The sequence below is a fragment of the Peromyscus californicus genome, unplaced genomic scaffold (assembly GCF_007827085.1).
Source record: "Peromyscus californicus insignis strain IS unplaced genomic scaffold, ASM782708v3 Scaffold_10__1_contigs__length_136768540, whole genome shotgun sequence".
In the NCBI taxonomy this organism is placed as follows: domain Eukaryota; kingdom Metazoa; phylum Chordata; class Mammalia; order Rodentia; family Cricetidae; genus Peromyscus; species Peromyscus californicus.
This window is the reverse complement of record NW_026294391.1, coordinates 66499779-66526750: the sequence shown is the minus strand read 5'-3', so window position 1 is coordinate 66526750 and position 26972 is coordinate 66499779. Positions and strand designations below refer to the sequence as shown.

The 26972-nt window shown below is 37.9% G+C and overlaps 1 protein-coding gene across 2 annotated transcripts in view; it reads left to right on the top strand.

Annotated features, from left to right (window-relative positions):
* Positions 1-26972, top strand: part of Hdx (highly divergent homeobox) — a 118294-nt gene that overhangs the window by 32223 nt on the left and 59099 nt on the right. For both annotated transcript variants that reach the window (XM_052734865.1, XM_052734874.1), the window contains one exon: positions 8330-8383. In XM_052734865.1, the coding sequence (XP_052590825.1) occupies positions 8330-8383 (54 nt within the window). The remainder of the gene's footprint in view (positions 1-8329; positions 8384-26972) is intronic.

Here is a 26972-nt window from a genome sequence, read left to right as displayed (position 1 = left end):
TCCTTGCTACTGGCCAGACATCCTTATCTGCTCAACCACAATACTGAAGGAAACATGCTACCAGGGTGTTCCCAAATTAAGACACCATTTTCTCCCGACTCTCTCTACCTTACAGTTTTATAATTCAAAGTGGAAAGCAATAGCTGACTGTAGTGGTATACTTCCCTAATCACCAAGCTCCTGGCCATCCTAATTGACATAACAAGTTCCAAGACAGCCAGGGCTACATAGTGAGGCCCTGTCTCAAAATAAAAACAATAGAGACAGTAAAGGTGGGGGAAGAAAAATGAAAAAAAAATGATGAAGCTCTGGAAGTACCTTTCCTAGCATCTGACCCTAACATAGAGGAAGTTAGTCATAATGATTAGTAGTTACTTCATTTTTCTGTTTGCCGGTTACCAAAAAAGCATACTTAATGTAATGTTGAATTACACCACTAATATCCTCCTCACTTTACACATCTTCGGTTTTTACTCCTTTAGTGTTTTATTTTATTATTGATTGACTATCATAAGGACTTGATACATAGCTCTGGTTGCCCTGAACTTGTATGTAGACAAGACTGATCTAAAGCTTGTTATCTTCTTGCCTCTGCCTCCTGAGTGTTGCAATTATAGGCACATGTTACCATTTCCTGACAGTGTTATTAATTGTAAGAATGATAATATTTATCATTTGTTGAAGGACTTCCAAATGTCTCAGGCCAATCTGGACTAAATAATTAGGCCCTATCTTAAATGTAAACTAATGTATATTAAATGTAAATACCCTGGTTATCTTTTGCTTATTACTTGTATAAAGTACATTTTTCCATGCCTTTAATTGCAGAATATGGGTGTCCTTGAATCTAAAATGAGTATTTTGTAGGCAAGGGATTATTGAATCCTATTTTTGTTTTCTCTGTTCAGCTATTCTATATTTTGACTAGAGAATAAAGTTCATTTACACTTAAAGTAATTATTGACAGGTAAGGACTTACGATTCTGATTTGTTAGTTTGCACTTCCTTTCTTTTCTTCCTGCCTGGATGTCTTAATTCATAATTTTACATTTTTTGTTAATAATATGCTTTTATTCCTTTTTTGTATTTTGTATATCTACCAAAAGGTGTTTTTTTGCTTCATGATCATCATTAAGTCTATATAAAATGTGAAAATAATTTCTTAAAATTCTTTTTTCTTATAAGCCCACTACTTGCAGATTCTCTTGGAATATTTTGTTAGATTTATTTTCTGTCTCGGAATGGACACGTGTCCTGTTTCTTTTCACATACTATGCTTTTTTTATATTGATAATGTGGGGAGAAACAAACTTTCCTAGTTTTAGCATTCTTTCCTCATGGAGACATTCATGGGTTAGTCTAGCATAATATTTTCACTGATCAGTCTAGCGTAGGGTTTTCGGGTCATTTATTCATTTCATAGGTTTCCACTGAGTCCTTATGCATATTTACCAATTCCTCTATTTTAGTGGCTATGTTAAAGTATTTTAATTGGTCTGAGTCTCACTCTTGATTCTTGAAGAGCCATTAGTTACTCTATTGTATTTCTCAATCACTAATATCTTTCTCCACATTTCTGTGGATCATCATTCTCCTTAAGATTTTCACAACCCTTGTCCACTAGTTCCCACCATTTCCTCTAGCCTGAGAGCTCACCTGCACCACTTTTGTCTATCTGAACTTCCAATTCATAGATAAGGAGGCCAATCCCTCAGACAGCTTGAGACACATTACAGAAATGAAAAATTTAATCAAACAAAGTCTATGTCTTGTTCACAGAGGAAACTAGGGATTGGGCCAAAACTGCCTTCAAGTCATGTCATGTCACACTAAAAATGTTGGTCTAAAATGGGTCAATAAAAGTGCCATGCATTTTGCAACTACTTTTACCGTGGCATTTTCTTAGTCATTTTGCTTAGTTTCTGTAGATTTCGACAGGTTTTCAGAGCTGCTACAATGCTGTTTTAGTCCTTCACTACTTGTTTTTCCTTTTTGTTTGTTTTGACATAGAGACTCAATATTTAGCCTTTGCTGGTTTGGAGCTGCCTATAAAGGCAATCCTCCTGCCTCAGACTCCCAAGTTCTGCTTATGTGCTCTCACCTCCATCCAATCAACAAAAATGAAGTATGTATAAATCGCCATATGAAAACCTGTTACTTTGTGTGCTAATTTAAAATATATATTGTGGTGATATTGTGTTCCCCAAAATATTGTGCACCCTAATAAACTTATGTGGGGTCAGAGAACAGAAAAGCCACTAGATAGACATAGAGGCCAGAAAATGGTGGTACACACACCTTTAATCCTAGCATTCCAGAGGCAGAGATCCATCTGGATCTCTGAGTTCAAAGCCACACTGGAAACAGCCAGGCATGGTGACACATGCTTTTAATCCCAGAAAGTGATGGCAGGAAGCAGAAAGGTATATAAGGTGTGAAAACCAGGAAATAGAGTCTGTTAAGCTTTTAGGCTTCTAGCAGCAGTTCAGCTTAGATCCATTCGGATGAGGACTCAGAGGCTTTCAGTCTGAGGAAACAGGATCGGCTGAGGAATTGGCGAGGTGAGGTTAGCTGTGGCTGGTTCTGTCTCTCTGATCTTTCAGTGTTCACCCCAATACCTGGCTCTGGGTTTGTTTGTATTAATAGGACGTTTTAAGATTTGTCCTACATATATATATATATATATATATATATATATATATATATATATATATATGTAAAAGAAATGTCCTTTTCAACCAGAAGCAATTTCCTCTCCTATCCCATGTTCTTAGTCTGTAAAAGAGTCTTTTGCGTATTGTCATGTTTGTCTTTTTATTGTTTGAGGAAGTTATAGCAAATGAACAGTGAAGGTTGCAATCAATTCAATAAATTAAAAAATATTTATTGACTTATCATATGCCCAGCAGTATTCTCATATTATATATCTTATAATTAAAAAACCCTAGAACTCTGCCAATTAGGCATTGTGATTGTCAGGCATTGATGTTCAGCTAGTACCAGAACAATTGAAAGAATGCTAAAACATTGATTTATGAATTTCTTACAGTTGAGAGACAGTTATTGCCTAATTGTTTCAGTTAATCAAATTGCATTTAATGAAATGCTAATTAATAAAATTTCAATTTTCCTGAATCACATAAAATAAAACATGTTTCAGGTTGTAACTTGAGTGTACTCATAAAATGATTTGAAATTTTAAAAATAGGGTGTACATCATGTATATAATTCTTTATAGCTGTCATAGTTAGGTTTCTATTGCTGTGATAAAGACTGTGACCAAAAGCACCCTGGGAAAGAAAGTTTATTTGGCTTACACTTCCATATCACAATGCGTCACTAAGGAAAGTCAGGACAGGAACTCAAGCAAGGACCTAGAAGGACAACTGAAGCAGAGACAATGGAGTCATGCTGCTTATGGCTTGCTCTTCCTAACGTGTTCAGTTTGCTTTCTTAGATACCCCAGGACAATCTGCCCATTGATGGCATCACCCACAATGAGTTGGGCTCCCCCACATCAAACATTAATCAAGAAAATATCCTATAGATTTGCCTACGGTTTGCCTACAGACCAGTCTTATTGAGGCATTTTTTCAATTGAGATTCATTCTTCTCAGATGACTCTAGCTTGTGTCAAGTTGACAAAACTAACATAACTGACCCTTGTCAGCTTGACACACAAAAAACACATCATTATTAAGCCATAAGCTTTTCTTTCTTGTCTGCAAAATGTCATAGTACTATTAATAGTACAATATAAAACATAGTGTAACTGTTAAAGTTCCACAGTCTTCACAAATAACAACAATTTAAAAGCCAAGTTCTCTTTGAAAACTCAGTGTCTTTAAAATATTGAAGTTGCTAAAATATTCATGCTGTCATAACTGTAAATAAGGAAATCTAAATATTTATTTCTCCACAAAAGAACAATAAATGTATAGTCACAATCGAAGTAACACAAAACCAACATCCAGCAATGTAAATGAAATCCTGTAACTGAATGTCCCACATCTAGAATTCACTCAAGATCTTCTGGGCTCCACAGAATCTGGGCAGTTCCACTTCTCCAGTTCTGCCACCCACAAGGCACACCACTCATTTCATAGGCTCAGGTTAGCTCCATTCTAAAGCTGTTGCTATCTTTGGTGGTCATCCCATGGTATTGGCATCTCCAAAATGCTAGGATCTCCACATGCTGCACCTTGACCAATGAACTCCCAGCCTCTCTTGAGGGACTCCAACCCTGTTACTTGGTTCCAAGCCTTGGCATTTCCCCATGATACCAGCAATCCTGGGGTTTCCTCTACAACTGAGGATTTATCTTCACTAATGGCCTCTCCTGACTATTCATAGTGCAGAGCCTCAGTGCTTTCCAGGACTACTTCATGTCTTCAAAAGCAGTGTGAGAGATTCTTACACATTACTAAGTTTGGCTGCCAACATGAGATGCAACCTTGTCATCCTCTGGACCACAGCTTCTGTGAGCTGAATCTGAGGGAACAGTTCCCAATGATTTTCCCTCACTGATGCTGGTATCTGATTCATCATAGCTGATCTCTCAGCCAAAGCCAACCAGCTTAATTGTCCCAGTAAAGCAATGGTTTCATTGTAGTGGTGCTGGTCACTTGTTAATCATATCAGATTTTTCAGACCCAGCTGAGCAAACACCATGTATTTGTAACTTAAAATATTACTTTAATGGCCTGGATAAAGTCTTTGCAGGATTCTCAAAAAACTTCCCTCTGAAACTTAACAAGCCAGGCTTCCATTCTCTTCACCTTTTTTCAGCATTATCTTTCAAGTGACCACAGAACAGCTCATTAAGCTCTGAGTAATCAATGACTTTTCCAGCCCAGTGTCACAAAATACATCACAATCCTCCCAAGAATGAAATGGTCAGGTCTGTCACAATAATACCCCATCATAAAACACCATGACCAAAGCAACTTGGGAAGAAAAGGTTTATTTGACTTACACTTCCACATCACAATCCAGCATTGAGGGAATTTTGGCCAGGAACACAAGAAGGAACTTGAAGGCGGAAATTGAAACAGACCATGGAGGAAAATTGCTTACTGACTTGCTCTCCGATGTTTGCTTTGTTATACAACTCAGGAGTGTCATTGCTTACAGTGAGCTGGGCCCTCCACACCAACCATTAATCAAGAAAACACCCCAAAGTCTTGCCCACAGGCCAGTCTTTTGTAGATGTTTTCTCAATTGACCTTTCTTCTTTTCAGATAACTAGCCTATGTCAAGTTGACGAAACACTAACCAACAGAGTAACTAAATTACTTTTAGAATCAAGTTAATGCTTTTAGCATATGATTCCTGTGTGGCATTTATAGGATCTAAATTCTCTAAAAGGAAATAATTTTTAATTTCAAAATGATTAAAAAATCATATATTGATATACATCATCAGTTTCCAAGTGTAAGCATGATTTTCCATGAAATGTATGTTGCATTTGGATTCACCATGCTCAACTACACACACAATGTAATTCTAGTTTACATCCAGGCAATTGTGTTTTTTTAAATATATCATTTCTTAGCCATAAGACACTGTTTTCCAACAGAAGGCATTTCCTTTCATTAAACTTGTAATTCTTGGTTGGATTGAATGGGTTGACCTATCTAGGAAGTAGCTTTATGATGGTCATTAAACAAAGCCCTTGTCATCTCCCAAGCATTCAGTTATTTTCTGTCTCATTTGTAAGATCTGTCTTTGAATGTGGTATTCTTTACTTTTCTCTTCTCCTTTACTACTTCTCCTATCTTATTTTCAAGCCTATATTACCTCTTGCACAAATTCATACAAAAGTTTGTGTACTTCTTATACATGCAGAGGCATATTAAACTTCCTAATATACAAAAATACAGTTTTGCCACGTAACAGAAATTTCAACAGCTCCATATTTCCTGCAGAATTAGATTGAGGTGTTTATGGCATTCCCCACTTCCAACAAAGTGACTTCAACCTACCTTTCTAGTATGAGTTGAATGGACATTTTCTTGGACACCTATCCTTTTATGCCATGGTGATGATACTATTCTTTTTTCCTGGAATATCTCTTTATTTCTATCAATATTCCACTCAATATTTTTAGGTTCAGCTGAGATATCAATCCACAAGTGGGTGTAATTTTGTCATACTTTGAACTTCTATTACTTTATTGGGCATCCATTGTAACTCTTACTATAGTTTTCTTTGTATTAAACTCTTTCATGTACCTGTCTTATCTCTTCCTTTCAAATCATAGTTCTTGCCCTCCAGGAAATTAGGTTCTTACCTATCTTTTTATTTCCTGTAACGATCTCATATAGGAGAGATACCTGATAGACATTTGAACAGAATTTAAATTAGATACCTTAGAAAGTTATATCTACTTATTTCAATAATGTTCAATTTGTCAAAAAGTTTTTGAAGTCTTTTACAATTGTTTTAAGAACCTGTGGGATTCTTTTAAATGCTTTTAGTGATGACAAATCATCACTAAAATTTGATTTTGGAAAATAGAATTCATTCTGAGCCACATTTAGTGAATAGTATGAATGTTTAATCTAGGGTGTATTTTTTAGTTACAATAAAAGGTGTGTGAAGTAATGAGACAGAATCTCTGGATGAGGCGTGAACTGACATTTCCAAGTTTCCCAAATGCTTTCAACAATGACAACATCATTGTAATGAGTTTATAACATCTTAAATTTTCTAGCTTAAAATACAGAGCACTCATTTGGCTGGGTAAGTTCTGAAATAATTGTAAGATCCATCTCAACTCCTTGTCACTTCATTTCATAATTTTCTAAACCAGGCTGTTTATGTATAACATTATATTTTGTTTCCCATTTCATTTGAGTACCATGCTATATAGGTTCTAGTAAGTAAAACCCTGCCTTCAATCTTGTACCAAACAAGATTCCTCAAAGTTAGAGAAATGTTTATCTGTAGTATTATTCAATTTTAAAAACCAAATCTAGGTACTCTGGCTACCTGTGTTTTGGGTTGTGCTAGAAATGTAAGGAATTAAAGAATACATTACGGCAGATGTTAGTTGAATATAAAATTTTAGTATCATCTAACTCTTTAGTAGTTACTGTTTTAGGATTCTGTTTTATCCATAATTCTTTGTGATTGCATACTTATTTTCTAGAGGTTCTGTGTAGCTTCTCTTGAATTATTCTCACTAATAGGAATATGTAAGGTGATAATTCAAAATAATTGGATATCTCTATTTGTGTGGAGCACATAATGTGATTATTTTAGTTGATTTGCCATACTTATTTTAAAATAAAACATCAATTATTTACACTCTGTCATCACCTTCAGTATTTAGCTAATCACCATTTTATTGTACATTAAGGGAAATCTTTTACATTGAATAAAAACACTTTTACTATGTTAAGCCAAGTTCATATGTCCATCATACAGAAAATTGAAATAAGTATATTCTTAGCTATGACCATTACTCTGTTCCTTTTGTAAAAGTTAAAATTTCTCAACATTTGGAGACAATATTGGTAAGCATTTCCTGAGATATACAATACTTGTAGACTACAGAAGATGTGTCTATCGGTTCATGATTGCAACATTGTAGAACGTCATTATCCACACTAAATACCAGACTGTGACCAAAAAACAACAGATTTTGCTGGACACATTCTTATCTAGAGAGTCATGATGTGGATGATGTGGCTTCAAAGTTCCCCTTTGCTACCTTTTATAGTCATGCGTTATTTGTACAAAAATATCCTTTAATTCAGTGGTCTTTTGCAATCTACATTTTAGCATTCTGTGATAAGGATGGATAAAGGGTGGAATGCATAGCAAGACAGATTACTAATGGGGACACAATTTAGAGAAACAGTGTTTCAGTGATTTGCACTGAATCCCTAAGGTTCATATAAAGAAGGTAACTGTAATAATATTTATGTTAGTAATTGCTTAGTGTTCAAAGTGAATACATATTGTGTTTCATTTATAGTGTCATCTCTTGCTTTGTGATGATGTGCTATTTAAGAAAGTTCCCCTTTCCACTTCATCCACAGAGCATTACATTTTAAAAAGCATTTTATTTTCCATATACTTTCATATCCTTTACAGGACCCAACAAACATTTATTTTTAATTTCTGGGGGGGAATTTTACACCATTTCTATTTTTTTTCTGCAAGGGAAGGCCCTTTAAATTGCCTTTGATTTGGAATATATTCTGAATACACATTTATCTCCTTACCTTCACATCATATACACTTTTATTTTTAGTATTTATCAGCATTACAAGCAATGTTAATACATACCTTACTAAGATTCTGTTTGTTGTTTTCACAGATTTCAGGAAACCTTACTGTGCCTTGGATTACAGGGTGTTCTAGGAAAAGAGCAGTAAGTAATCTTTGGTTTAAAGCAACAAGAGTTTCCTCTCATATTCTTAGTGAAATGTCATTGAAAATTTTTATGATTTTCTTATAGAACTAGTAAAACTTACCTTTCATAAAACTGTATTGTCTCAAAAGAATGTATTTCCAGATCATAGTATTTAATCGGCAAAGACAGACTAATTAAAACATAGAAATCAATATACTGAGTATTCTGTGGACAGGAATTCTTTTGTTTAAACACAAATTTATATTTTTATTTGCAAGTTTTTTTTCATACAGTTTATGAAAAAGAAACATCTAACTAAAATGAAAGAAAATGGATTTATAACTAAAGAGAACATTTAAAACAACTCAAAAAAAATCTTAGTTTTCTACTATTTAGTTGGCCAGAAAATTTAATATTAAAGAGTAATAAATATTTACCAATATGCCTTCCCACTTACTATAACTCAGTATTTAGAAGGAATATGTAACTAATATTTATAACTACTCTGGGTTTGGAACTTTAATATGGAAGTTCAGTAAGACTGTTTTCTTATGGACTCTCTGTATGACCCATAAAACTATATTTAATCAAGTACCCAAAATGCTTAGTTGAAACTGGTACATAGAAAACTATTAAGCATGAAAAAGAAACAAATAGATATTTAGAAAGGTAATTGAAGTTACAAAATGATTGATGGGTTTGAGGACAAATGAAGTTAGAGCTAGGACTTCAGATTTGGGACAAGACTGTCTAGACTCTTCCTTCTCTTCCCCATAAAGTAGAGATACAATGATGGAGAGAATGTAAGGGATTTCAGCAAAGTGGAAAAAAAGGCGATGTGGTTATATCATCTAGGGCCTGGAGGAACCATAAGGTACTTGTCATTTACTGAACAGTAGAAAGGCACCTAATTTAAATGATATATAACACTCAAACTAACAACAGGGGAAAAAAGCACTGATCCCCTCCCCCTCCCCAAGAGTTCCATAAAGACAGTTTGGTAACTTGGCAAGGAAGATAGACCAGAAAGAAACTCTCACTAACAATTTGCAACCAGTGAAGTGCTCACCTTCCTAACTGGGACAGAACTTTCCCTGTCTCCAAGAGACACCCAGCTAGAATGCTAAAGGAGGATACTACAACAAGGGGAGCCACTCACTGTGTCCTATACACTACACAGTTCTGTATTCCATGTATCAAACAAGGCTGATAATCAGAATCATCAAGAAGAATCAAGCCACAACAGGACGTCCCTGAAATATGGTGAATCCATTTTCCTTTCTACAGATATGGGTGTATTGAGTGGCGTTAATAGGAAAGATATCCTTACAAATGCCTGGGTTTCCATCACTGTAGGTAGCACTAACGAGATTAGTAGAAGCATCAATGATGTTAGATCACATGAAAATAACCTCACAGAACATATAGAAATTAAAGAATCACTGAAACTATAACCTTGTTAAGTTTTCAGAGTTATAAGAACACAGTGGTTCCAGAGATGCCTCAAGACAGTCAAAAGGTTAATTGAAGCCAACCTTGAGGCAGTGTTTGAGGTAAAAGTACAGCTTATTTAGGGAAAACAAACAAAGGGAGCTGTTTTTGCAAGTTTCCTTTGGGAGGGATAAGTGTTGCACCACAAGAAGTACATCTTAAGTCAGTCAACACTACCATATTTGGTTAAAATGTGCTGTGCACTCCATGGTTTGGGGCTGAGGCAGATGTTTGCAAAGTTCCAAGCACATCTCCGGTTAAGGGGTGAATGGAAATTTACACAGAACAAAGGTCCTGGATAATATTTGACTTATCAACGTGACAGTGGTCAGCTTTTTCTGGGCCTGGGCAGCAGGGAAACTGAGTGACTTCTTGTCAGGCTAAAGCCCTTTCATTTAGAACTTGGTTGCCTGGAAGGCTTGTTTTCAAGAGGCATGGGCTCCCCATTGATGTGATAAACCTGTATAAACCCTCAGAACTTCTTTACTAAGCCCAGGTGGATGACTATCTATTAAAGTAAGAAGATAAGACTGAAAGAAAGCCTAGGAAGATAATGGTCAAAAAGTCCAGGCACCTGGTGGAAATTCCTCAGTATACGAAAAACAGGCACGTTGCGCCATGAGTGATAAGGGCAATTACTGACACAAACACGGAGGGGAGCCAGGTGGTGGGATTACCTGGTAAACAAGTTAGAACAGAAATTGTGGAAAAATTTCAGTAAGCAAGTACAGGTTATCTTAAAAAACAGAAAAAGCGTGGTGGAAGGATAGCTCAGTTGGTAGAGGTCTTGCTTGCCACACACTGGGCACTGGCTTCAATCCCCAGTACTTAATAAAATAATCTAAAGTAAGCATTAGACATTAGGAGAGTGATAAATAAAAGCATAGTATTGGAAAATACATCTAACATAGACAATTTGGCAGTTGGCTCAGTATTGGCATGGAGATAAAAGAAAACATACTAAGTAAACTTGAGTGCAGGTAAGTAGAATTTAAGAGAACAAAAAAATGAAAAGAAAACTTAAGAAAATAGAAATTATTGAAGTGAATTTATAAAGCATCTTAACTATACCTCAGTAAATCTTTGACTAATATTCCATTCAGTTACTGGTACACCTGGGTATTTTAATATACTTTTAAAACTCTAATATTTAAAAACTCTAAACCTTGCCGATTGGACTCCCGGAGCTCCACCTGGGGCTCAGCCGTGGATCAAGCCTACCAGGCTGGGCTGACTCCCCAGGGGAGACCTTGCCTTGGAGGAGGTGGGAATTGGGGGTGGATTGGGGGGAGGGCTGGGGGTGGGAGGAGGGAGGATGGGGGAATCCGTGGCTGATATGTGAAATTAAGTTAATTATAAAATAAAAACACTAAATAAATTAAAAAAAACCCTAAACCTGATGAAGTTTAAATACAATTATAGTACATGTAATAATAGTGTAGCCTTCAAAATGACATCTAGAGTAAACATGTGTGGTAAGCAAGAAAAAAATCTCAATAATTTTTATAATGATTTTGATAAATTTCATTAAAATACAACAAGAGATATTATTACTTAAAAATTATATGTAAACAGGGCTTATCGGTAAAGCATTTGCCTAACATGCTCAAAGACCTGTACTCCATCTTCGATATTTTTCAACAGTTTAAATGCACAGTACAGTATTATAAAAAATAGGCACATCATACTTCCAGAACTTATAAATTTTTAGTTATTTTAAATAATTTTACTTTTAAAGGAAATTATTACACTTACATTTTGCAATATAATTTTTATAAACTTGTACATTGAAGAGAGTTAGCATATCCATCTCATATATTTATCTTTTTTGGTTTTGTTTATTTCAGAGCCATGGATTAGATCTTGGACCTTGCAGAGGTTGTAGGCAAATGATAAAAGGACTGAAATATGTCCTTTGCTGGTCATTTCTTTTCTGTGGTGATAGCATCTGCAGTCTATTCTCTAAGTAAATTCCCAATATATAATACAATTTTTTTTATAACTGTATGTATTTAAATGATCTTGGACCTGTAAAATGGCTCAGCAGGTAAAGACCCTTGCTGCCATGCTTAAACAAGTTTGATTCCAGGCTGGAGAGATGGCTCAGAGGTTAAGAACACTGACTGCTCTTCCAGAGGTCCTGAGTTCAATTCCCAGCAACCACATGGTGGCTCATAACCATCTGTAACGAGATCTAGTGCCCTCTTCTGGCCTGCAGGCATACATGCAGACAGAACACTGTATACGTAATAAATAAATTTTTTTTTTTTTTTTTTGGTTTTTCAAGACAGGGTTTCTCTGTATAGTTTTGCGCCTTTCCTGGAACTCCCTCTGTAGCCCAGGCTGGCCTCAAACTCACAGAGATCCGCCTGCCTCTGCCTCCCAAGTGCTGGGATTAAAGGCGTGCGCCACCACCACCCAGCAATAAATAAATCTTTAAAACAAAAACAAAACAAGTTTGATTCCTAGGACCCACATTGTGGAAGGAGAGAACCTACTTTTGCAAGTTGTTCACACAAAGTCTGTGGCATGCCCAATGCTGACATACAAATTAATAGTTGTATTTTAAAAGTTTAAATGATCTTTCTTATATCTTCTTGCCTTTATGAGACGCCTTTTACATATGTGTTTTTCACTGGATGATACCCATAGTCCCCTTGCCCTTTCTTCATCCTTTACTATTATTTTTCCCTTTTTATCCTCGTACTGCATAATTTAAACACATGTCTCCAAGTTCATGGACCCTTTCTTCTATTTAAGACTGCAGGTTAACTCTTCTGTTACTTTTTAGTTCTGTTATTACATGACTCACCTCCTTAATTTCTAGTAACTAGAATCTAGTTGATTCTTCTTAATCACATTCATCTTGTTAATCTTTTCCTTTTAGCCATACATCATGTTCTTGGTTCAAAGTCAATAGTCACCTATGACTTTTGTAAGATGTTGAGCTTCTTTGTCAGGTGATTCATACCCTTCATTTCTTTAGGGTGCCTTACAGGAAATTAATTGTGTTAATTTGATTTTTTTTTCTTTTCCTTATTGTCACAGTCTTTATACATTTCTTTGTGTCTGCATTTGGAAAAATAGCCCTCTCCTCTTTACAGACCAACTTGCGTGATCCATCTTTACCTGCAAACCTGGCTAAAGATCCCAGGGGTTTGTTTTTATCTTTCCCATTGACACAGAACTGTTTCTCCAGAAGCTGAGAAGTTCTGACTTCTGCTCTCTGACTGTGTCACCTTGTCACAGTAATTATTCTATGGGAGATGTGAATAAATGTCCATTTAAGCTATCTAGGCCACCACCAGCAGAACAAAGTATGATTCCACTAAAGTCTAACTTGAGCACCATGCTGTCAGAAATATAGAAGAACGTGTTTGTGTTTTACTCCAATGTCAGAATTTATTGAAGAAAATTAATTTCACAAGACTTGGCAGTTTTAATGTCAGCTACTTGCCAGACATTCCAAATTTCCTTGGTAACCCTTGTGAGGGGAACACAGGTTTTTATGTTCTAATATTAAATATATTTACTTTCAGGTCACACATTAGACATCATATAGTAAACGTATCTGTCGGTCTTTCTGTCTGTCTCTGTGTCTACGTGAGAATGTTGAAATGTTGCACAATGACTCCAGTGTTCAAAGGGGCAAGGAATTTTGAAGAGGCCTGAGAAGCTGCTATTGAGAAACACGTGGAGATGTAAGAGTCTTTGTGTTGATAAGATAAGAAGCCAGAAGCGACCCGCAGGGAAGAGGTTTCTGATATGAATCAGGCAGCTGCACGTCAAAGGTTTGAGGGGCAAACTGCTGAGTTGAAACTAGCTAGCTACCGAGGTGAAAGGGCAGGAACGCAGGGATGAGTGGAAGGTATGTCCAGATGGACGACCAAGAGGACGTGCAGACAGCACAAAGGCTGCAACAGTTTTAAGTGCATCCCACTTAGATTAAATTATTTTGACCTGTTTTGTAAACCAGCCTTGATATAAGGTAGCACCTTCCTGGGATAGTCCCCCTTCCCTAAATTTTGGTGAGCAAGGGAAAGATTAAGAGACAAGGCAATGAGGGGAGGGGAGAAATGCATGACCCGAAGTTTAGCCTTCCTATCAGTCTTCTGGTTTTCCAGCCTTATAGGAGACTCTTGGTTTTGGTGGTACCTATGATGAAGGATGACTACCTGGCTATTGATGAGAATGGGCATGAAAGTCACCCACTATCACTGCATTAGAGTTCATAGGTAATTTTAGATCTAAGAGTGTTTGTCTAGGCTGGCAGCTGTGGTCTTTCAGAACTGGTAGTATGCCAGCCCAGGCCCTTGTAGCCTTCAGTGTGTCCATTCAAAAGGCAGGTATTGGAGCAGGAAAGAAGGCTTAGCATATAAAAGCACTGCCTTCTCCTTCCATGGACCCATGTTTGATTCCCAAGACTCACGTGTGGCTCATCAAAGTCTGTAACTCCAGTTCCATTGGATCCAATGCCCTAATCTGGACCCCACAGGCACCAGACACACATGGTATACGAAGATACATGCAGACAAACATTCATACAAATAGAAGTTATTCATTTTTAAAATCTGTTATGCTGTAGGCCTGCTTTTACGTGTGACTTTGTGTTTCTGTTTCTCAGCTTTTAATATCCTTTATTCTGTACATTTAGTATTTTAATTATTATGTTCCACAGGGAGTTTCTTTCTTGGTTCTATTTGGTAATCTGGATGCCTTTTGCACCTTGATAGGCGTCTCTTTCCTTAATTTTGAGAAATTTTCATTTGTGATTTTGTTGAAAAATATTCTTTGTGCCTTTGACCTGGTTTTCTCCTCCTTCCTTTAGTGCTGTTATTCGCAGATTTGATGTTTTCATAGTGTCCTAGATTTCCTGGCTGTTTTGTTCCTGTCTTTTATTATTGTTATTATTTAGTGTTCTCTTTGACTGAGGTTTCCATTTCTTCTATCTTGTCTTCAGTGCCTGAGATTCTCACTTCCATCTCTACTCTGTGAGTGAGGCTTACCTCTGAGGTTTTTATTTGACTTCCTGAATCTTTCATTTAAAGTATTATTTCAGTTAGCCTTTTCTTTGGTGATTCTTTTTGTTTCTGTTTTCATATAGTGAATTGTTTTCATTATTTCACTCAACTGTATTTTCTCAGGCTTCATTCATATCTTCTTTGAACTCATTGAATGTGTTTGTGACTCCTGTAAGTCCTTGTTTTGTACATCAGCTAAGTTGCTTTGCTCAAGGATTATTATGATTAGGGTACTGATTTCAGGAGGAAGCATATTGTCTTTCTTTTTCATATTGTTTGTGGTTTTGCATGGGCTCTAAGCATCTGGAGTTAGGTGATTTTGTGGTGTTTCGTGGTATGCATATCTTCTCTCTCATTTGTTGTGTGGGTTATGGGCCAGCTGAATGATGCTTGGTTTTCAATCTTGGGGACACTCTGGGGTCTGGGTGGGGCCTCCAGTAATCACAGGATGGAGTGATGGATGTGGTGGCTTATTAGGTATACAAATAGGGGCAGAGAAGGAGACTGATTCTGGGGTTCTCTAATGAACATTCTGGGGCTCCACACAGTCCCAGGTCTATGGACTGGCTCTGGGAGTTCCTACTTGGATTCTAGTTCAGACTTCATTCTACACAGTCCTAGGTGTGCGCCAATGGGTGGGTGATTTTGAGTTCTTAGTTAATGTCACATGGAGGGGAAATGGAGCATGGTGGCTTGGGATAATCAGTCAGTAGAACCAGAGGTACAAGACAAGGACAATGAAGAAGGCAGTTCTGAAGGGGTAGGAGAGGAAGCTGGCTGGTGCTGGGGGGGGGGCGCGCGGGGGGGGGGGGGGGCTGAAAGGACATAAGGAGAAGGAGGAGCAGCATAGTCAGCAGGATCAAAGTCAGTGAAGGAGTCTCTTGGAATGAGTAAATTTTTCCAAAACAACAAGTTTTCATTTAGTAGCAGGATATGGAAGGTGGTAAAAGATTGACAGAGAGAAGGTCAGTGACCGAGAAAGAAGAAAGCCTGCATGTAAGGAACTGCAGACAACTTACAATAGCTCTGTATGAGGTTCTCTAAAGCGCTAAGAGTGTTAAAATCAAAGGTACCAGTTTCAGTTCACTGGACTCTTGTTATCCATTTTATTTGTGGCCAGACAGTACACCCAAAGAAAATCAGTTTTTGATATCTCCCGTGGGATAAAACGCTTGCAGGTTATGCAAAAGGCAGCAAAGTGGAGAATCGTTAGTTGGGTGAGATTTGATGGTTCTCATTTTAAAGTCTGGTGAGTTAAACAGGTCCAGAAGAAAGTGCAAAGGAGAAAAGTATCCCTTCTAGAATTGTGGCCAGGCTACTGCCAGTTAATTAAGACCAAGCATTGGTGTCCCAGGACTCAACAGGTCTGGTTGAGAAAACAGTTCCAAGGCTGGAGCAACACCTGACCTCTTAAGATTCCTGGAACAGATAGACATGGAATCCTGGAGACAGATGCAAAGGTCTGCTGCTAGGTTCAGCAGCCCCACAGAGCAATCTACCTTAATGATACCTGCCTCAGGTCTGGGCATCGGAATGTTAGATTTCAGGAGAGAAGCATGCAGTTCAAGGGAGGCATGAAATTGCCCTTTAGGTGAGAGGTTGATTAGAGCTGGCAGCACAGCAAAGTGCCAGGCCACCTGGACAAAGGAAAGTGCTGTTTAAGATTCCTTAGGGGTTGGGGGCTGGGAAACATGCTGAACCACGAAGAAGTAGGTAAAGTTCCCTTGCCACTACTAAATTAGATTGAAAGTCCCCGCATGTTCTGCTGTTGGTTTGGGTCAGGTGCTTGGAAAGTCCTTAGCATACTTTTGGGTAAAATTTCAGATGGAGACTTCTCCAGAACAGTTGACTTGGTTACTATGACCTGTGGGACATGGGATGTGGGACATATGGACCTGGCTAGTACATGATCTGTGAGATAGCACAGTGGTCAGGCTTCTTGTGACCCAGGGCTGGAGAAGTGATGTGCATCCTTGCCTTGCTTAAAACCTTCTCTGTTCAAAGCCTTGTTGTCTGGAAGGCATTTTATTTTTTTCTAGGAACTACAAGTTCCCTGCCTATGTGAGGTGACAATACAACGTGGTAGTTTTATTTTAATTTATTGAAGAACCATTCTGGTTTTGACTGTGGTCTTGATTAGCATTTCCTTAATGATTAGTGATAGCTAGCTTTCTTTCTTTTCTTTTTTTCTTTTTTCTTTTTTTTGGCAGAATTGTGTTGTAGTATGACTTTTTTCACTGGGCATACCATGATCTCATCACCATATTGGAGTAGAGACTATCTTGGCCTGGTCACCATGACAGCTAATTGAGTCAAACAGTATAGTGATATGGAGTTGTCATCGCTCCTCAGAAGAAGAAGGAGGTGGGGGGAGGGTCACAGGACCTTCACCTGAGATTCTGTCGAGTATACCTTTCTACTACTCCCCCGGCTGCAAGTAATCTTGAGAGACACTAGAGTATACAGGAAGTGGAAAATTTGCTGAATGGAGGAGTTTATGATTCATCTTACATGAAGTTGTCATCTATAATAACGAAATGAGACTCTGTAGTGATGCAGATATTTAGGGCTCACTTAGGGTCTTTTAAGTTACTGTTCACCAATAGACTTATTAGTTTACCAGGGTTTGACTTTGCTGAAATCCTAAATTTAATGTATTCTTGGTGCCCTGTCTGAAGTAAATAGATGTTTATTTCTCTCTAGGTAAAAGATTATGCAACAATTTACTGATCATTTGTTCACCTTTGAAAAGTATCTTTTCAGATCACTTGCTCTTAAAACTTGATTTACTTTTTGCTTTTGAGTTATTTCAGTTCTTTAATATTATCTGCATATTAATCATTTGTCATGTGTATAGTTTATATATATTTACTGCAACCTTTTACATTATCTCATCACTCATTGATGTTTCCTTTCTTGTTGAGAGCTTTATTTTTATTTCACAGCATTTTAAAACTATTTCTTTTGGTGCTAGTGCTTTTGAGGCAATAGTCCAAAGGATATGCCGTGACAAATGTGCTGAAGCATTTCCATGTTTCGTTTTAATAGTTTCACAGATTGTCTCATTCCAATCCTGGTTTAAAAAAAATGCATAGTGTAAGAGATAGGACAAGCATTTATGTTGATTTTGCAAAGGAAAAAACCAAAGTCACAATGACTAAGATATTATATATTTTTTAAATGAACTGAGTAAGAATTCAGGTTTTTTCTCATTTACATTGCACAGTCTTATTGTTTTTCCTTGTAGTATAATCAGGAAAAGGGAAAAGCTACAGTCTGTTTTAGGCATGAGTCCCTGTGTCTTTTTTCTTCTCTTTCATTTTTTTATAGACACATGTTTCGTTTTGTTTTGTTTTAATTTTTAGTCCTTCTGGGTTTCCATAGACTTGTGTAAATGAAAAATGGAATGAGGAAGGCGTTTAAATGTCTGTTTCATTCATGTTTTGAGGTATAAGGAAGTATACTTTTTTAACTTTTTTTTATTTTATAATTTAATTTAATTTTACATATCAGCCACGTATTCCCCTGTCCTCCCCGCTCCCCCCGCCCCCGCCTTCCCCCCAACCCAACCCCCATTTCCATCTCCTCCAGAGCAAAGACTCCCCTGGGGATTGAGTTCAACCTGGTAGACTCAGTCCAGGCAGGTCCAGTCCCCTCCTCCCAGGCTGAGCAAAGTGTCCCTGCATAAGGCCCAGGTTCCCAACAGCCAGCTCATGCACTAATGATAGGTTCTTTTATCTGACCAACTGAAAATGAATGGCCAACTCCTTTTGCTCCTGGAATTCAGGACAAACCTGGAGGCAGCAGTCAGTAAATGGAAGATCCACTTAGTGGGTACATTGTTTACAGCCTTGTATGACCATAAGAACTGCTGAAATATGTGTATTGGGGTGGTGGGGCAACGGGCTTGTTAAAAATAGTACATGTTTGTGTTCCCACTCACTCAAATTCTCTAGGGGAAATCCTGGAAAGTGTGCTCTTAATCCATGTCCCATGTGATGATTCTTACGATGATGCAATTTTGTGGCATACTCTCCGGCCTCTACTGATTGGGGTACATTCATCATTTTTCACTGACTGGCATTAATTGAACCAAATTAATCTTACTAAAATTTAGGTGACTTTTTGCAAAAAGAGAACAGGACTATGAAGCCTTCTTTAATTTATTTACAGTTTTAATGATGCTCTTTCTAATATTTTTTACTTCTATAGGTACACTGACTTTATTTTTTTCTTTGGTTTTTCGAGACAGGGTTTTTCCATGTAATTTTGGTGCTGCCCTCAAACTCACAGAGATTGGTAGTTTTGAGACTGGGTCTCATGTAGCTATGCCTGGCTTTAGGTTCACTGTAGGTGAGGATAATCTTGAACTCCTGATCCTTCTGCCTCTAACTTCCAAGTACTGGGATCATAGGTGTGTACCATTCCACATAGCTTGGAATAATTCAAACTCACACAAGTGATTCCTCTTTAGGAAAAAAAAACAAAACAATGAAATAGTACCATACAAATTCAGTCATTAAGGTAAAATTTTCAATTTCTAGTTTTACTCTTCAAAGAATTAGTAGCACATGTGCAATAAATTCTAGTACTCTATATGGCATTTTGTGTATCTCAAATAGTTCAGAGAGAACTATTTTCCATAAATGAATAGTAAAAGTTTCCTAATCACTTCATAAGTATGTACAAATATTATGTTCCTAAAAAAGTCAAAGTAACTTAAAAAGTAAAAGAGTACTTAGCAAAATGATAGAAATAAGTTGTAAAATGAATTTAATTTTTTAAAATATTTATTAATGTGTATGAAAATGACATACATCTGCTACTTTGTCATCTGATAAAAACAACAAAAAGCAAGAGGCAGAGGCGGGCAGACCACTGTGAAGCCAGCCTAGTTTACATAGTGAGTTTCAGGTCAGCCAGGGCTGCACAATGAGACCCTGTCTCAAATGAAAAGTAGCAGTGATATCAACCTTTCTCAAATATTTTATATCCTTACACCTCGACCCTCTATTTCTAGAGGCAAATTAAACAGATTATCTCACAAAAATTTTAGTTTTGTATTTCTTCTTAGTTTCCTATGGGACTAATTTTAAATCAGTAGTTTTAGTTTGAGATATAGGGCAAAAGCATTCTGATTTGATAATGTAAGTCCAGTCATTAAAATAGAATTGCCAAATGCTTATGAAAGCACAGTAATGGGAGAGAATTGCTTACTGGAATTTTGTTTATTTTGCTTTGTATTGATTTTGGTGTAGCCATCTCATAACTTGAGGTTATAAAATGGAAGATATGTGAATTAAAAATATATCTATATCAGAGGTGGAGAAAAATAAGTATTTACATCGGGGATGGGGAGACAGCTTAGTGGTTAAGAACACATGCTGCTTTTGCAGAGAACCTATGTTTAATTCCCATCATAAACACTGGGCACTTAAAACTGCCTTTAACTCCAGTTCCAGAGGATTTGATGCTTCTGTCCACCTGCAAGCGTGCCGTGCACATAACCTGATACAGGTGCACATACAAACATGCAAATAAAATAATATTTTAAAAAATCTATTATCAGAAACATCATTGTATGTGCCTACCTCATTATCTAGGTCTTGACTCAATGATAATTCTTTTGAGAGACACTTCCTTTTACAGTCCTTACAGTTCCTCTACACGTTAAGTCACTGTGTCTTATTTTCTTATTCAATTTCTTTATAGTATTTAATATTAGCCAAAAATACCATATTCATCGGTTTTCCTTATTTTTTTCTTAACTGCCAGCCAGATTTGAACTTCCTATCTTATCCTATTTTCCATTACTTTAGTAATCATTTCTTGATTGAGTTATACTTGTTATGAGTCACTTGCCATATGCCAGACTTATTTTGCAGACCTGAAAAGGACCCCTGAAACAGTTTTAAAATTATTTACTTGGGAGCTTCAGAGATTGCTCAGTCGTTAAAAGCACCAGCTGTTCTTGTGAGGATCTGGATTTGGTTCCCCACACCCACAATGGAGGGTTATAAGAACCTGTAATTCCAGTTCCATGGAATCTGACTCTTGTCTTCTGACCTCTGACCTCTGCAGACACTGCATATATGTGATGTACTTACATACATTTCAGGCAAACACATACGCACAAAATAAAAATTAAGTAAGTCTTTAAAAATGAGTTATTTAGAATGGGGTCACTTGAAACTTAAATATTTAAAGGTCACTTGAACATGGAATTCACAAATTCATGGACAGATATAGTCTGAAATTAATATTATGGGCTTTGTGGATGTAAAGTTATTCTTCAAAGCTAAGTATCTATAACTTTTAAGTAAATTATTTACTGCCCATATCTATACAAATCCAAATAAATATATAGCATTATATTAAAGATTAAATGAAATAAGTTTGAACAAATTGTTATATATATATATATATATTATTTATTAGATTTGTTATTAAATGTATTTCAGAATAATCAATTATGTTTTTGGATTAGAGGGTACTTTCTTAGGCTTATGGTTGCTATTTCATGTAAAATTGACTTCATAAGAAGAAAAATATATTTTTATAAAAGATTAATGCTATTGCCTTACACTTTAAATATATACATATATGTCATGGCCTTGACAGATACTTTCAAATAGGAACTATTTTGAAAAAATATAGAAGAATATCCTAATTATGTAGAAATTATAAAAAACAGAAGAATATCATAAATCATATAGCCTGAAGTAGCATTGAAATAGTCTTCAAACTGTCTCTGGCAAGTGATAACAGTATCATTTCCAACAAATAAATGGGGAATATTCATTAATCATTGCAAAAATTTTAAAAGGGCTAAACAATCATTTTAATTCCCCAAAGTCACAGTTGAGATGGAATTTTTGCCAGCTTTTCGGGGTGCGCTTTTTGAAAAATTGTAAACTGGTATATACAATCACATCTAAAACAACTGAAAAACCAAAGTGTTAGTCTGGTTTGAAGTTTTTAATTTATGTAAAAGACAGGATATTAGAACTTTAGGGAAAATAAGTTGTCTCAGTTATGTGTATTCATAATTCAAAAGTTGAATAACTAAGTTTAATAGGAATTGAGCATTCTAAAAATTAGAGACACTTGACTTAACATTGTTACTAATTGAGCTTGTTATCCCTTTGGAATTCTCTTTATAAACAAAACATTCAATGAATTTTGATTTTTCTATTCATATTTAATTAAAATTGGGTATATTTCAAATCAATGAATATCTCTACAGTAAAATTTTTATCTAATATATGTATGCATATATATGTATGCAAACATGGACTGCTTTTTATAACTGAAAATCCAGTGGAATAAGTGAGCTACCCTCTCATTTTAATTACCTATTGAGAAAATAAATTATGGTATGTACTTTGCATAAGAAGAAACTCTCACAACATTTTTTATCGTGGATACTTCTTTTATTGTGTTTACTCCTCTTAAATTTTAAACTTTCCACTCAAATAAAAATATTTATTTATTTATATCTATATTCTTTTATTGAAAGTAGATTGTTATATTCTATGTTCTGATTACTGTTTTCCCTCTCTCAATTCCACCCACATCCTTTACACCACCCCTCCCATTCAAACCCATACCAAGCAGTATCAGGGATGGGTTCTATCTCATGGAAGAGGCCTTAAATCAAATCAAACATTGATTGGTTGCCCCCTCAAGCTTTGTGACACTATTATGCCCAGCATATCTTGCAGGCAAGTCAATGGGTTCGTAGCTGGTTGGTGTTTACTTTTCTCCTCTGGTAGCAAGCAGAGTACCTTCTAGTACCATGAACACTAGTCCCTAGGGGTGAAGGCACTAGGTAGGTATCAGCTCAACTCCTCTCCATTCAATTGAGTCAGGTAGGTTTAGTCTTCATCAATAAGCTCTTATTTTATGGAAAGCAACCAATAGCCTTGTCAATAGCCAGGTTGTTTTTGGATGCCCATGGAACCCCTTTGGCCAACAACTGGATTAGATGTAATCTATTCCCATAACTGGAGGCTTCGTTTGGTGACAAGAGATGTCCAGATGGGGCTCTGTTTCCCTTGTTATTTGGCAGTTTCATTTAGATCACCATCATGTGTTCATATATTTTAGAAAGCTTCTACTGTATTAGGTTTCCATCCACCTCTTCAAATGGCCATTAGTTTTAGCTATCCCTCCCCATATTCTCTACCCTACCCCCTTCCCTCCTCTTCATCCTTTTCTTCTTTTGACCCTCTCATTTCACTGTCATGTCTGCCTCCCCCTTCCATTTGTAACTAACTATTCTCTGGGAAGATAGTTCCGTGTACAACTTGTGGTTAGACTTTCCCTGCTAGTTACTGTTAGTCTAACAAGAATCAACCCCTGTGGGGCAAACTGAGAGGTATGAGGTGGGACATCATCTCTCAGGTCTCTTAATAATACAGAAAGTGCAACGCACAGGCGCCAAATAAATGTATTTGAACTCCAGAAACATGTAAATACAGTTTGAAAGCAAACAAACAAAAAACAAAACAAAACAAAAACAACAACAAGAAGAACAAAATAAAAAACTCCAGCTGCCTTTGGGCACCCTCTGCTTCTTCACTTGGAACTGAGCACCTTGGAGCTTCCTTCAGCTTGATGCGCCATTTTCTACAGGGGTTGTGGCCATTTACATGTGCCATTGTGTGCAGCTATTCAGCCTGCAGTCATGCAAACACCAGTGCTTAAGAAGCAGGAAAAGCTAGTGTCAAGGACAAGGATGATGGTTTTTTTTTTTTTTTAAATTTATTTTGCAATACAATTCAGTTCTACATATCAGCCACGGATTCCCTTGTTCTCCCCCCTCCCGTCCCCCTCACCTTCCCCCCAAACCCCCCCCCCATTCCCATCTCCTCCAGGGCAAAGCCTTCCCCACAGACTGAGGTCAACCTGGTAGACTCAGTCCAGGTAGGTCTAGTCCCCTCCTCCCAGGCCGAGCCAAACAATCCTGCATAGGCCCCAGGTTTCAAACAGCCAACTCATGCAATGAGCACAAGATCTGGTCCCACTGCCTGGATGCCTCCCAAACAGATCAAGCCAATCAACTGTCTCACCCATTCAGAGGGCCTGATCCAGTGGGGACCCCTCAGCCATTGGTTCATAGTTCATGTGTTTCCATTCATTTGGCTATTTGTCCCTGTGCTTTATCCAACCTTGGTCTCAACAATTCTCGCTCATATAAACCCTCCTCATTCTCGCTAATTGGACTCCCAGAGATCCACCCGGGGCCTAGTCATGGATCTCTGCATCCAGATCCCTCAGTAGTTGGATGAGGTTTCTAGCACAACAATTAGGGTGTTTGGCCATCCCATCACTAGAGTAGGTCAGTTCGGGCTGTCTCTCGACCATTGCCAGCAGTCTGTTGTGTGGGTATCTTTGTGGATTTCTGTGGGCCTCTCTAGCACTTTGCTTCTACTCACATCACCAGGGAGGCTACCTGGAAAACAGGACCCCAAGAAAGACACAGGGATCGCCCAGTGACAGAGAAATGGAATGAGATCTACATGAACAACCTGGACATGAGTGGGGGTAATGAAAGGCGAGGGTTGAGGGAAAGAGAGCTTGGGGGAGCGGGAGATCCCAGCTGGATCAACAACAGAGAGGGAGAACAAGGAATAGGAGACCATGGTAAATGAAGGATGATGGTTTTAGGACAAGATGCAGAGAAGCCCAAGGTCAAGCAGCAGTCCATAGAGTGTTCACTCAAAGGCGCTGCCCACCATGTTGTCCAATCTGAACAGAATAGTCAAATTAAGGCACAGCAACTGACTGAGCCAGGGTCTCAGAGCTGGACCATCGTAAGTATCATATTTAAGGGCATCCCGCCAGAAATTACATAGGGTGGATGCCTGGTCGCAGCCACACAATGCACGTACCCTTTGCTATATTTGTGGCTGTACCATGTTACCATGGTAGGCAAGAAGATGGATGTACCTGGGTTACTGGACGCGAGAGTTTTCTTGTGGAGCAAAGCAGCAATCTTCGACCAGAACTGGACTGCAACCAGAAACACAGCAAGCCCCTCATGCTGGATGCAACCAATTTCTAGAGTGCTTTGTCACTTCCGGTGTGTTCGGCATCACAGAACTGATCCAAATATTCCAGCTGCTGGAAGTTATAGGACCACCTGGCCTATTATTTGAATCCAGCAGCACCAATATCAGCAGCAGGAAAAAGCACCACAACCAGGCTGATGGAGGAAGGCATAGGATGTGAACCCCAGCACGGTTTTTATAGCTCCCCGACAAACAAGCAGCTATGCTTGGCTGAAAGAAACAGAAAAGAGGCTCCTCCTCTCCCCTGTCAGGAAGACAGAAATGGATAAGTCTCTGTTCAACAGCCTGTCACCGCCCCCCCCCCCCACCCGCCAGCCTTTTCTCTTCTGTCTGGACTGGTAGTCCACTGAGCTCTTGAGCTCTCCAAATGGTAGCATCATTTAGAGCACAGCTAGTCCATAATGGCGGTGAACAGTGGGAGTGCCCAGAGACCCCCACCTATCCCCTGCCTGCACCTTCATACAAAATCCATCCTGTCCCAGAAGGCCACCACCTAACTTTCCTCACAGGGCCATCTGGTACCTGTTGTGACTCAACCCACAGGACACGCCCAAAGATCTCCTCTCACTGGCCAGCCAGTGGCCTGGCCCACTTACTTTTTGCCTGGCACACACCCTGCATACCATTCTTTTGTGGGATTAGGAGGAAGGGATCCTTTTGTGGACACATTTCTGGTACCTAGGACCCACACCTGTTTCTTTGTCTGAGGGTCCCTGAGATCAGCAGCACCCAGCTCTCCGCCTTTTATTTTATTTTGTTTTATTTTAGTAGAAAATTAAAATGAGCACGAAACCCCTGCTGACTCCCAGAGCTGTTAGAAAGACAAAATCCACAGACATAGGCAGGAGGTAAAGAAAGGGGAGGAGGGAAATTCATCCAACAAGAAAACATGTAAAGACTGGAGTTTTTAGCTCCACAGAACTATTTTTGTTTTTTTTTTTTTGTTTGTCTGCTTGTTTGTTTTTTTCCAAGACAGGGTTTCTCTGTGTAGTTTTGGTGCCTGTCCTGGATCTCGCTCTGTAGACCAGGCTGGCCTTGAACTCACAAAGATCCACCTGGCTCTGCCTCTCGAGTGCTAGGATTAAAGGCATGCGCCACCACCACCCGGCTAACTTGAAATCTTTTAGGTGTTTATGTGTGTGTTCAAAAGAAGTAAAGACATGGGTTTTGAACTTTTGGTGATGATATAAAATCCCAATGATAATTTTACAATATATTATCTTAGATAAAGAATTGGTAAAAACACCAGGTTTGATGGTGCACACTTGTAGTTTGAGCTACTTGTAGACTCAGTGAAAGTGATCACTTGAGCACTAAAGTTTGAGATCAGCCTTGACAATATATCAATACTGTTTTCCCCTCATTTCTTGTCTTCTCAAAAGAAAAGACTTGGCCAAGAGACATGGGATATTCAAGCAGAAGTTTATTTAGCAAAGCAAAGCAAATATTATCCTTCAGAGAGAGATCAGAGCTTGGAAGGGGCTGACCTGAAGGGGTAGGTAGCACCACACTGGGTTCTGTGTTGTGGACTTTTAAGAAGTTTTTATGAATATTTATCAGGATAGTAACATAGTCACGCAAGTGAATTGCCCCTTTTCCCTTTTCTAAACCATGGTGGATTAGATCTCTCATAATCCTCCTGAAAAGCTCACAACGGAGTATCAAATCTGCAAAGTAAGTGAAACAATGAAGAGAGTGAATTTTGAGGATGGAGACCTTCATTCGTGTGCCTGTGTGAGGACTAGGAAAGTTCAGTGGTCCCTGAGTTCCTGATATAGTGAGAAAAACCCAACTGTACCTTCACGGATATTTAACTACAAAGTACATTCTGATAGTCAGGTGGCACAGTTACCAAGATACAGCTTCTGTTTCCTTGGTTCTCTCAAGTCAATTTCCCTGCCTAACCAGCAGACATAGCTAGCAAGATACACTGCATTGTTCCATGGTTACCTCCTGTCGAGTCCTACCGAGTCTCAACCTCATGAAAAAAAAACAAAACAAAAACCTCATTCTCAATGC